Source organism: Poecilia reticulata, linkage group LG14 (genome assembly GCF_000633615.1).
Source record: "Poecilia reticulata strain Guanapo linkage group LG14, Guppy_female_1.0+MT, whole genome shotgun sequence".
Classification (NCBI taxonomy): Eukaryota; Metazoa; Chordata; class Actinopteri; order Cyprinodontiformes; family Poeciliidae; genus Poecilia; species Poecilia reticulata.
This window is the reverse complement of record NC_024344.1, coordinates 10,097-23,479: the sequence shown is the minus strand read 5'-3', so window position 1 is coordinate 23,479 and position 13,383 is coordinate 10,097. Positions and strand designations below refer to the sequence as shown.

General features: G+C 39.0%; 1 protein-coding gene across 1 annotated transcript in view; it reads right to left on the bottom strand.

The window, feature by feature from the left end:
- The window catches only part of vdac1 (voltage-dependent anion channel 1), a 16,490-nt gene extending 4,344 nt beyond the window's left edge, over positions 1–12,146 (bottom strand). Inside the window, exons 1-8 of the mRNA XM_008426845.2 lie at positions 12,042–12,146; positions 9,358–9,427; positions 8,138–8,187; positions 7,079–7,231; positions 6,841–6,893; positions 6,292–6,519; positions 5,096–5,246; positions 793–850 (exon numbers count right to left, since the gene is read on the bottom strand). Coding sequence (XP_008425067.1) covers positions 793–850; positions 5,096–5,246; positions 6,292–6,519; positions 6,841–6,893; positions 7,079–7,231; positions 8,138–8,187; positions 9,358–9,424 — 760 coding nt within the window. The 5' untranslated portion in view covers positions 9,425–9,427; positions 12,042–12,146. The remainder of the gene's footprint in view (positions 1–792; positions 851–5,095; positions 5,247–6,291; positions 6,520–6,840; positions 6,894–7,078; positions 7,232–8,137; positions 8,188–9,357; positions 9,428–12,041) is intronic.
- Between the last annotated feature and the right edge of the window lie 1,237 nt (positions 12,147–13,383).

Here is a 13,383-nt window from a genome sequence, read left to right as displayed (position 1 = left end):
CTAGGCACAGCCAAGATACTGCGCAGAACCCTCAAGCTCCCAGGCCTCTGGTAGAGGACCCGAGCTCAGAGGATGAAACAGACCACCCGCGGAGGGTGAGAAGGGAATTTTTTTTTATATTTTATATATATATGTGTGTGTAAAAGTTTTTAATTCAGCTGTTGCAGAGCAGAAGTTTGGCCTTTTTACTGCTGCTGTGATTTTATGGCTGTATAATGAGACTTTAAATGTATATTATATGGTATCAGACTGACTGACCACAATAAAACTAAATCTACATTTTTATATCAGGAATGATGACAAATGGCAAAGAGAAAACAATTGTTGAAAATTAAATAAAAATGTATACATTTTTAGGATAAAATATAAGATTTTTGTAGCATAAACATTAAAATAAAGTGTAACCAACAATGGAGCGAGCCGCTCTGACTCCCTAAATATTCACAAACACTGAAAAGACGGACAGCATTTATGAAGTTTAAACATTTCACTGCAGTGATACTTAGCAACGTTTTTACTAAAAAGACGGTAACGAGAACAGCAAACTAAAGCCAAGTTTAAGGAATCTGGTGATCCTCCAGCATAATAATGCTGGTCAGAATTGGAGCATTTCTCAGGCATGTTTCTGCTACCTAATTAGATATATTCAGCGTTTCTTTCCATTTAGCTTTTTCACATTTCTAGACTGAGAACCTAGAAATGAATATGACCAATAAACAGAATCGGTTAGGAAAATGTGTAAAAAAAAGAGGATAAAATAAACCCTTTAAGTTTCCTGCAGACTGAACTCACCTGGCTTAATATTCTGAGTGTAGCCCAGTCCAATAAGGCTGGAGTTGTTCACCTTCGCCTGTCAGGAACACACAGATCAAATGTTCAGAAGCCAAACACTAAAAAACAGACCCCAGAGTTAAAGGAATATAAACAAATGTAACCATTTAGAAACTTTTTTAGTCATAATTTAATTAAACAATAAAACGGTTCTAATTTGTTTTGCAGAAATGGGCTGAAGTCAAAATGTTAATAAAAATAATAATTTAATTTATAGAGCACTTTTCATTAATAAAAATCTCAAAGTGCTACATGGTGCAGCTAAAAACAAAATCATCAAAAACAAAAAAAAAAAGACAGTCGTTTAAAAGTGGAATATTCTTGCCTAAAAAGAAAAGTTTTCAAGCCAGTTTTAAAATCGGACAATAATTGCGGGGCTATAAAATCGTCCGGGAGAGAGTTCCATAGACGAGGAGCCACAGCAAATGCTCCATCACCCATAATCCTTAGTGTTGATGGAGGAAGGTGGAGAAGATTACAGGCTTTGGGTTGTAGGGGTGTAGAAGGTGGATGTGAAGTAAGGAGGTCCTTCATCCGGTGAGGTTCCATATAGACAGCGATGCTGATGAGAGCAGTTTTATCCTGAATCCTGTAAGTTACCGGAAGCCAGTGAAGCTCGTAAAGAGCAGGTGTGATGTGATCAAATGTACGAGTTTCACTAGGATCCTGTTTTGAATGTACTGAAGCCTCTGGAGGCGTTTTCTGTGGACTCCACTAAACAGAGTTACAGCCTGGAGGAGACAAAGGCGTGGATGTTATGGTCTCGGCATCAGAACGGGAGAGAGATGAACAAATGTTGGAAATATTGCGAACATGAAAAAACAGGTTTTAAACAGGAGCTTAATGTGATTTTTAAATGTGAGATGAGATGAGAGTCCATTCGAACTCCAAGGTTTGTAACAACAGAGGAAATGGGAATGTCTTGTCCAGAGACGGGCATCTGGTCAGGATGCCTCCTGGACGCCTCCCTGGTGAGGTGTTCCGGGCACGTCCCACCGGGAGGAGGCCTCGGGGAAGACCCAGGACACGCTGGAGGGATTACGTCTCTCGGCTGGCCTGGGAACGCCTTGGGATTCCCCCGGAGGAGCTGGAAGAAGTGGCTGTGGAGAGGGAAGTCTGGGCCTCCCTTCTGAAGCTGCTGCCCCCGCGACCCGACCCCGGATAAGGGGAAGAAAATGGATGGATGGATGGATGTCTTGTCCAGAGAATGAAATACTCGTCAGAGTCGAGGACTGAACCTGGTGAGGCGTTCCGATCGATATGGCCTCGGTTTTGGAACAGTTCAACTGAAGAACGTTCTGGTTCATCCAAGTCTTCATCTCCTCCAGGCAGGACGTCAGCGCAGTAAGTGGAGGTGAAGTAGAAGATGATCCCGTTCTAACGTAAAGCTGCAAATCGTCCGCATTGCGGTGAAATGAAATGTTATGATTTTACCTAAAGGCAGCAAGTAAAGAGAGAAAAGCGTAGGCCCTAGAACTGACCCCTGCGGGACACCACAGGACACACTAACGGCCTGGGACAAGACAGACACATTCCAGCCTCTCAGAAAGAAAAGATTGGAACCAATCCAGGACAGGTTCACAGAGAACAGACGATGTAGATGAATGTTTTGGTCCACAGTGTCAAATGCAGCAGTGAGATCATGGAGGACAAGAATGGAAGAGCAGCCAGAATCAGCAGCCATGAGAACATCGTTGGTAACTGCTAGCAGGGCAGCCTCTGTACCATGAGCAGGACGGAAACCAGACTGAAGTTTGTCATTTCTTTGAAGGTGGCGCTGGAGTTGGGCAGCAACTGCCTTTTCCAGCACTTTAGGAAGAAAAGGAAGATGAGAAATAAGACGATAATTGGAAAAGGAATCAGGATCCAGAGTGGGTTTTTTTTAGAAGGGGTTTGATGATGGCAGTTTTAAGAGACAGAGGGACATGGCCGGATTTCAGTGATTTATTTATAATTTGAGTAATCAACGGGCTTATCGCAGCGCGATTTGATTTTATAAGTGAGGAGGGAAAAGGATCAAGTGCAGAGAAAGAGGGTTTCATTCCCTTAAGGAAAGTCTCTACCTCGCTTTGAGCAACGTCATCAAAGCAGTTCAACCCAAACGGCACAGAAGCAGAGGCCAGTCGGGAATCAGAGACACCAGGAAACTGAGATCTGATCGAGTTTACTTTGTTTTTGAAAAATGACAGAAACAGATTGCATTGTTGAGTCATATCTTCAGTTTGTGGGGATTAAGGAGGTGATGTATTGTAGAAAAAAGCTGTTTAGAGTTTCCTGGACAGCTATTGATAATGTTGGAGTAGTACTGAGATCATTCTTTCCTGAGGGAAAAGGCTTTCCGATGTTCCCTGTAAGCCTGTTTATGAGCAGAGAGACCGGATGATTTTACACGTCTCTCGATGGCACGGCCAGCGGTTTTCATGTTCCGCAGCTCACTAGTAAACCAAGGGGCTGAACGGGAGAAAGACGCCAGTCTCGACTTCAGAGGAGCATGGAGCTCCAAAAGCTCCTGGAGAGACTGATTGTAATAGAGCACAGAATCACTTACTGATGGGTGATTAACAGCAGACAGAGAGTGAAGGTCAGAGGTCAGAGCCTCAGGGGAGATGATTTTCAGATCACGGAACTGAATAAAACGTTTTGCGTCCGGAACAGACGAACTTGAGGGAATTTCTAATGAGATGACACTATGGTTAGAAACACCCAGATCATAAACAGACAAGTTGCTAAAGCTTATAGTGTCCGTGATCACCACATCCAGAATGGGGGGGCATCGACATGCTGGATGAGATAAAGCGAGTCTAAAAGAAACTTAAAATGAGTCATCAATGTGAGCATTTAAATCTCCAAGAACAACATTTTTCACGGAGCAGGCACAGAAAGAGGTGAGAAGGTCGCGCATCTCTGGAAGAAATAAAACATGGAGGCCTGCAAAGCAAAGTAATCTTCGCCTGGAACGGGGCTTTAAGATGTTCAACTGAAGCCGAGTCACTTCAAATAGAAATGGGCCTAAATGACGACACAAACAACCAGCCGCACTAATTGGCTCTGGGGAAAGTGGGACTTAGGACTAATGTGATAGACGGGACTGAATTAGCAGAGATCCGTCTCTCTGTAGTACGCAGACTTCCTGTTTGGGTTTGTGACCGTCTGTGCCGACCTGCAGCTCTTCTCCCAGGCAGGAATGTCTGCGGTTAAACAACATGGCCGCTTGTTCATGAAGATTAAAAACAAAACAAAAAAACTGGTGGTTTTAAGGAAGGGATGTCCAAAGTGCGGCCCAGGGGCCATTTACGGCCCTCTGGAGGATTTTGTGCGGCCAACTCCTTCCTAGAAAGGAGTAAATCTGCTTGGCAAGTTGCTGCAGCTGGACTATTTTTCAATATTTCTGCTTTCATCCACGAACTCCGACTTTTGCTCAAACTGAAATCATCTACAGCTTAAATAAGAAAACAATCAATGCCCAAAAGTTGAAACGTTTTCATGTTTTGCATCAACCATGATTCACAAAAATCTGACTATTTTGTTGATTTAAATCAAATTTTACACTTTTAGTTTATTATTGAACAGATAAAATTAAAAAAGGCAGAAAAAGTTTGTTTTGAAGGCGTTCATGTTGCGACGACTTCCTGAAGGCGGAGTGTCAGAGCAGGAGCTTCTTAAAGAGACAGAGACCCTTTAAGTCAGGTTGGACAGATGTAGCATTTCTACGGAGCCCCTAAGGGGACATGGAGAAAAAAAAAAGGAAAGAAATCCCGACTTATTATCTCAAGATCCCGACTTTTTTTTCCTCGAGATCCTGAGAAACTAAGTCGAGATCTCGAGATCCCGACTTTCGAGATACTAAGTCGGGATCTCGAGATAATAAGTCGGGATTTCTTTCCTTTTTTTTTTCTCCATGTCCCCTTAGGGGCTCCGTACATTTTTATAGCAACTGAAGGTAAAATAATTAATGGGTTGAGCTATAAAATCACACAATGTGGCTGGAAAACAGAATAATGTTTGTGACCCTGATGTCTTTTCTACTTAATGATTTCGGCATATTATGAATTTTATTTATTATTTATAATAAATTATATAATAATATTTAATTTGCCTTTGGGATTAATAAAGTATTTCTGAATTTGAATGGTTTTAATTACAAATTTCTGATAATTATGGAGCCGTTAAGAAACATATTTCATTAAACTGAGACGAGGGGAAGGAATAAATAGCTGGTGAAAAATAAATCAATAACCTTTTGGAATAAATACATAAAACTCACGGAGAAAGATGCGTCAGAATCGATCTGATACTTGGCGGCGATGCCAAAGCGGGTGTTGCTGTTTCCTGCAGTCCAGGCCAAGTTGACGGCCGTCTCCAGCTTGCTGTTCACCTTCTGGTAGATCGACCCGCCAAACTCGGTGCCATCGTTGCTGTAAAGAACCAGCAGGGGACCTTAAGTAGCTGGTAACGTTTGTCTGACCTCACATAAAGACTTCAGAGGATTTACCAGGGGAAGCAGCAGGAACAAAACCCGTCCCTCACGCTCACCATCACCTCATCTGACTTATATAATAAACTATCAGGCCATAAAAAGACCCCGCTTATAGAAAATTATTAAAACTGGTTATTTATTATAATGCAATAACACATTCTAAACATCAATAACTTTTAAATTATAATAAATATTTAACACTGGAACTGGAAAACTTTATCCAAAATAAATAAATAAAAAACAGAAACAAATAAGATGAATTACGAAGTCCCAGGAAACAAAGTTATCCTAAAAAGAGGGACGATTGAGACCAAAATAGTAGCTTGAAGACTTTTATCATCCAGTTTTTAGATAGATAGAAAAGAGAAAAACGATAAATCAAGCAAATGGAGATTACTGAGCTAATTTTAATTTATTATGTGATTGATTTATTGCCGTCATTTAAACATAAAACCTTTAAACTTCTGCTCTACTGATGATCAGTTTGTGTTTAGGCCTTTTTTTATTTTAACTGAACCAAAACACCAAATTCTGCAGCACATGCACTTTACGTTTGTCATAGTCAAGCTAGCATAACTGAGCTACTTCCTCTCACTTGGGTTTTTTTTTTTAAATAAAACTTTTTCCTGGCCTTGTTATCTAGCCTTGGCCATTAGCAGCAAAGCACTGCATCCATTTTATTTTATATATCAAGAGCACATTGAAGATGCAGCTCGTTGTGCTAACTTGATGACTTGTTAGCGAGCAGTTTTGGTGGGATCTTGTGGATCCAACATGTTTACATTGCTGTACTAATATGACTTTTTGCAGTGTTTATGTGGTTTATGGGGACCATCAATGTCCCCACAAACACTGAGATCTCGCACAGATCTTTGATTTTTTTACAATATTAGGCTGCTAGCTAAATCTGCATTTTTTTATTAACGTTTTTTGGTCTTTATAAGCTAAGCTAATAAAAGCTGCTGAGTGTTTATAGTTCTTACACATTCGTATGGAGCTGGAACTCATCGGTCTTGTATCCCACAGCAAAGTTGCTCTGAGTGACCTTGTTCCGGCCGGCCTCGAAGGTCGTCTGGTATCCAGCCAACCAGCCCTCGAACCCCACCACTGCGGCGCCGTGAATGGCCGTGCCGTTGATGTCGTAGTTGACGTCGCAGCCCAGGTTGACGTGGTCGCACTTGTAGGCCGTCTTGAGCTTCCCGCCTTTCTTGCTGGCAGGACGTTCAGCGAGGAAAAAAACGAACCGTTGTTGTGAATATCAGAGGGTAGAGCATCCAAAAATATACTCCAGTAAGAGTAACACTTCTATATTTTTACTCAAGTAAAATTAAAATATAAATGTCTAGGAAATTACTTAAGTAAAAGTAAAATACCCCTAAAAGTACATTTTTTCCAAAAATTACTCAAGTAAATGCATCTGTAATTGAAGTTACTGCTCATCTCTAGTCATTATACACAAGAATCAAGAGCTAAAAGTTTATTTTTTAATAAAAAGCTGCCATAGAGTGGCAGGGTAAAGCTGCTGTCATTACCCAGTGTTTGGAGAGAAGGAGGAATCAAAAGTAAGCTTCAGCCCTTTAATTAACTGTGGAGAGAAAAAAGAGGGAATCATGTTAAAACAGAGCACAGGATTCATTTCCAACACAAAAACAACGTTTTCTAACTGCTTGGGAAGAATTTTAAAGATGCATATTGAATATTTTCCCAACAGTCTCGCTCAGATCTTTGCTTTTTTTTTAGGAACATTTGTAATTTTCCCCTTGCGATCACCTGGTCCTCCACGGTGATCTCGGTCCCCAGCGTGTTGTCGGTGTTCCACTTCTCTGTGAAGGTCAGGCCGCGCTCCGCCCACTTGTATTTGGTCTCCAACGACCCGGCAACTTTGCTGGTCTCCGTGTTGCCGGAGCACGTGCTGGTGAACTCCTGAAGGCAAAAGACGTCACTCAGTTACACGGAACAGGCAACCACGCGACTACAAGCACACGGTACGGCCAGATAGGAAGGAAAGCTAATGGTTTGACAATATAGATGTCCAAAAATAACCATACATTAGTGCCAATACTGCTTTGAACAGATACAGTTGAAATTGCAACATTTGTTACATTTTCAGTTGCTGCGGTTTGTTTTTTCACTGCACTAATTTAAAGATCTGTTCCCCTCCTGGCCTGTGGGGGGCGCTGCAGCAAGAACTACTGAAGGAATCAACACATAACCCTCTGAAGACACTGAGCGCAACTTCCTTCTTCACCAAATGTAAATAAAAATGGAGGCGTCAGATTTTAGCGGTTGGAGGATTTCTCCTATTAGCCGCTAACGCTAGCGACACTCCGGCAGCAATTTCTATGATTTACTTAAACCCACAACACCAGACTGCTCCAATGCAGGACGAGCAGAAACCCGTCACAAAATGTGACAGAGAACCACATTTCTATAAAATGTGGCTGAAACTAAATTACTGATGTTTTGATATGTAAAATATAAATCCTCCTTAGGTATAAAACTATAAACAGTTTGGTTTCTATCCAGATGCAAGAAGGTACGAAGCAAATTTCTCTTTTGTATTAGTCAATATTGTAATTTTACATATTTGCTGCTGTTAAAAATGTAACTTTTTATGAAATATTTAATCAATATCTAATAAATGTTATGAATATCGCCACATTTTAGAAACGTGGGAATTAGTCCAGTTTTTGTCGTTTACTGAAGGTTTAAAAGCGACAGTGACCAGAGCAAAGGGGGAAATGAAGCCGACAGGAGAATCTTTCTATTAAATCATGAAAAACAGAAACCATCTCCTGCCTGCTGGACCAGTCAGCAGTGAAAACTTACCAGTCCATTATCAGACTTTGTCTTCAAGTCCAGTTTAATGAGGCCGAAGCCTGAAACAAAAATAACCAAACATCAGAGCAGCGTCTTAAATGATGAAACAACGAGGTTCAGATTTCAGGTGAAAATTAGTTTCTTTATACCGAAACACAAACTAACTGAGGTTTATGCTAAAGATCTGCAGAGGGGCTTCTAAAATTAAATGAAACAAGAAGAGATAATAATGGGAGGAGTACATATACGCGGCTTGTTGATGCATTTGTAAGGAATTAGTTTCTGGTTTCCGCTGACAACTGAGCATTTATTTTTCAGTAACTGACAGAAAAACTCTCCAGTTTACACTGCAGGTCACACATCGCTGTAACCATGGAGACACTTTTAAAAAACTGCCACAAACTGTCACCAATTCCTCTGGATTCTCCAAATTCAACAGCAGAAACACAAACAACCAATCAGAGCAGAGAGGAGGGGCTTAGCGCTTCCAATCACTCTTCCCCCGAGCTGGTTCACAACTGAGCCTGCAGCAAATGCTAGGCTAGCTAGCATAGCCACCAATATGCAGATAAACGGTTTCTCTGCCATTTGGACCTTTAGCAGAGCATACACAAGAATGATTGACAGAACTAAGCCCCTCCTCCTCGCTCTGATTGGTTTTTAAATGCACTTTCAACTTGTTTGAAACAACAAAAGTTKTTTATTTCCAGCAAAAATATGGACAACACATTAACTAAAAATCTGTTACAACTTAGATGAAAATGAAAGTTTACTTAATCCAAAGTTTAAAAAGTTCAAAAATTATTTTATAAAACCTCCATTTGTCACACCGGAGATTTAACAAACAAAAGATGCTCACTGCTAAAATAATGGAAGCGTCTCAAACAGTGGTGCCGAGCCGGCATCCTGCATGTTTTAGCTCTGGTTTCACACACCTGGATCCAGTGATGCTCATTAGAACCTCAGAAGAACACTGGCAAGCTGAACAGGTTGTTTCTACCACCAGGGAGAGAATAAAACATGCAGGATGCCTCCAGGACCCACTTTGGACACCWCTGGTCTAAAAGTCACCAAACAAAATTAATTACACATTTTGGCTCCAAACCAACTTAAATATATTTTAATTGCCCAAATAAAACTAAATCGATATTTAAATTCAACATAAATGGCTAGAACAGCGTTAAAGGCCAATTGTGACCCGTTTTTAATTAAATAGGTCGTCTGCTTACCGTATCCCTTTGTAAAAACATCCCTGGCTGATTTTCCAAGGTCAGCGTAGGTGGGAGGTACAGCCATTGTCTGAAAACAACAAATAAAAGTAGCTTCCTTATGATCGCGCTCTTTATTACACCTGTGAGAGACATAAATCTGAAACGGAGCACCAAGTTTCAAAAACAAGACGCCATGTTAGCTGAAGGTCACCTAAAGAACAACAAGCACCAGCCTGCTAGCTTTAATATTTACAAATAAYTTCCAGACGATCTGAGCGCTAAAAGCGATYGTAAAGACAAAACTACCCTCCGCTTAACGCAGCGGTGTCCAACGTGCGGCGCGGGGGCCATTTGTGGCCCTGACTGCTGTTCAATAATGGCACAAATCTATGGAACCACTACAACATAAAGATTGATTATTTTATTTCATTTTACCCAGAAACACACTTTGGCACAACCCTCCATTATATTTGGATAAACACAGTAAAGGCTTTAAAAGAAAATTCTTATTTTTGTTGCTGGAAGTGAAATAAAAACATTTAATAAACCAACAAAAAGTGCAAAAAGTTAAATCACTGAAAACATTGAGGCAAACCTCATATTTATGTTTTTTTTAATTAAAATATTAGTTGTTTAATTTACTTTAGTGCAGGTAAAGGATAAAAAAAATTCACAATAATAATCTTTTTGTGTTTATAATTGGGGGTGAAAAGCTAATTTTGGCACCAAAGGATTTTGGCTCTTGGTGTAAAACGTCTGGACTCTGCTGGTTTGATCAGAACCGGCTGGAAACAAAGTTCATGTTTCCAACAAACGGAGAACAAACACGTCTCTTTGGAAACTCTCTGCTATCGCGTCTGTGAGCGACTCTTTGTCCCGGCCTTTCACCAACACCCGGTTCTGCAAGACGTTTCACCATCAGAGTGACACAGGAGCCATTTTTAAATGGAGCAACAGCTAGCAAAGCGCTGGAGTCTGTCGAGAACGTGCAAAGTTTATTGACAGAAGGAAGTAAATTTGAACAAATGACACTAATTTTAGACTCCTGCTCTCCAACCCAGAAGTGGAATTAGACCCATGGAGACTTAGCAACCCTGAACAGGAGCAACTAGTTTACATACTTTAGATCAACATTTGATTCTTTCTCTCTTTTTTTTTGCTTTTTCCTTTGGTTTGTCATTTTGTTTGCATCTCCTTTTAATTCCTGTAAAGCACTTTGTGTTGCCTTGATGCTGAAAATGTGCTATATAAATAAAATTACATTTACAAATGTTGAATAAAAAGGCAAACTAGTCTTCCAGACCAGCTTGGTTTTATTACGATGCGACGTTGAAATGGTGCTGCTGAGGAAGAAAATCATCAAAACTAAGAAAATTCATTCAAAATGGCAAATCAGTGGAAAATCTGATTGGTGTACATAAACACTAATAATTGACAACCAATAAATAATAATGAACTGAGTAAAAAATGAGTTAACTAAACTCCAAATGTTTTAAATAAATAAGAAAATTGCCTCTATGGAAAGCAGTCAACCTTTAAACACTTTTATTGGTAATTCTATGTGAGTCAGAACAAAAAAATGGAAAAAATTGTAATTTTTCAGATTCAAGCATTTATGTAACAACTTATCTCCACATTTTACGAAAACAGCAACTGCTCAGTAGAAGCACAAAATGACAGTAGAATATTACAACAAAACCTATAATTCAACAACAAAAGCTGCAATTCCATGAAGCTCAATTAATGAGAAGTAAAACCGTTTATAAATCACACATAGCTGTTAATATATATAACGTATAACTATAGTCCGACTTTATATGTCATGCAATTAGCATGACATATATGTAATTGCATTATATGTCATGCAATGACATATACATTATTGCCTTTAAATCTGCTGAAATTCAAACTTTTCTAGTTTGGAGAGAGTATTTCATAGTTTAATTTTAAAAAAATACACCATGTAGCTCCTACAGCAGCCCTTCAAACAGGGTGAAATGTAGATTGCAAAGCACGAACCACTAGGTCATACGTTTATGTGTGGGATGTGAGATTTTTAAGGTAAATATGGGTTAAATGTTTATACATAATATCACACAGAGGTCTGTTCATAAACTTTACCAACCACCTTAGCTTCTACATCTTTGTCCTTCAGCATTGCTTTTTATTTTAACTWCAGGATAACAGAACTTAAAGCTCATKGTGAGACTTATTCYGACATAAAAAGTCCAGTATCTTTTGTGAGAGCCCAGTAAGGAGCGCCTGCGGGGACAAAAAGGTTATCACGCCAACATCCTCATGCCCTCGCCGGCTAACTGGTTAGCATTAGCTCAGTCAAGGTGGTTAGATGGTAAAAGGGACTCTGGTTGGAAAGTTAAAATCCGAAGTGTAACACAGAGAGCACCATGAGCACCAAGAGGGTCAATTAGTTCAAGAGCTCAACTTTTTAAATTGCAAACAATCCGCACAACTGCATATAAGTTCTCCATTCAAATGACCGCATCACAAGCTAGCAGCAGATGGTAGCTGCATAACAACGACGGGCCTGTCGACTACTAATGTTTCCCACGCCAGTTTCATATTTATATAAATAAGTGAGGAGACAGACACAGCTCTGCAGTTCTTGGCGAGACTCGACCCACTCACGTGAAATGCACAGGAACSTGGCTGGGTTTCGTTTTACAGGAAGATACAGAACATACCTCTGTGTGTTCCAGTCCAAGCCGAGAAAGAGCCTGTCAGCCGCACAAAGGGAGGAGATAGGAAGGAGGCGCAGCGACGTCACGYGCTACGTCAGAGCCTGTCATCTTCAAAGATGGGAAATCCGGTTAAACAACAAGATGCTTCACTTCGCATTTTAAACTGACATCTGGGAGGAGGAGAAGATTTCCATTTAACCCGAGTCTACGGAAGAGGATGAGGGCCACTTAAAACAGGACTTCTGACATTAATCTCAGATATCTGGGAGAGGGAGGCAGAATTAAAGTCTGAATTTATTTATTTATTCATAAAAAGATTATATATTTTTAATAGTTTTTTTWAAATAATTTTTTTCATTTAATTTAATTTTTCTATTTCTTGTCAACAACTATCACTGTCTACAATAAGTCTTTTTTAAGTATTTGTATTAACATGAGTTATAACAACATCTAATTTCTATTGGGGTCAATAAAGTATTATATATATATTACTGAATTTGAATAAACTATTTGTTCTGTGACTCTAATCTCCTCGTATACGTTTGAGTTGTGCAGGAGGAGAAACGATGTTTRAGTGATTTTTTAAATTCTGAGTTTAATTGATAAAATATGTGAAGAAAAAAATCAGAATTCAAAGATTAATTTTTTTTTCAAAGGTCTTAATCCTCTTTCATATGGATCGTATTATTCTGCATTAAAATATTTAAGGTTATGGTTATTATGGCATGTAAACAAAAAAATATAATAATTTTTTTAAGACATGAATGTAATTTTATGATTAAAATGACCATTTTATTGCCATAACTGACAGATTCTCTAAAAATAATTAATATTCGATTCATAGACAGTTATTAGAAGTTACCAAGAAATAGATTATGCTGTGATAAGAACTGAGATTAATTGTGATAGCAATAAACTTTTTTAAATATTTTAACATTTTCTACTTTTTAAATCATGTGTCATTGTTTTTGAATATTATCTGTTAATATTAATACTATATTAATTGTAGTATACTACTCAGCAGTTCAGTGCACTTAAGAATTTTACAAAAAAAGATTTTAACAGGACTAAAGACGAGGATTAAAACAGTTTTTAAGTAGGATTTGTTTTTGTGAATGTGTGCAGTGATGTAGGAATTCTCTACATTTAAATAGTGAAAAAGGACAAAATTCTCTCTAATGATTATTTTAAAAATAGTTTTTGACTGTTGGTTTGAATAAAAAAAAGTAAATATCACTAAATATTGTGAATATCCAGGAAAATGACATCATTTCCTCCCCAGTAATATGCAATGGGATTTCAGCTCATATTAATAAAATGAAAAACAAACATAAATGTGAAATAT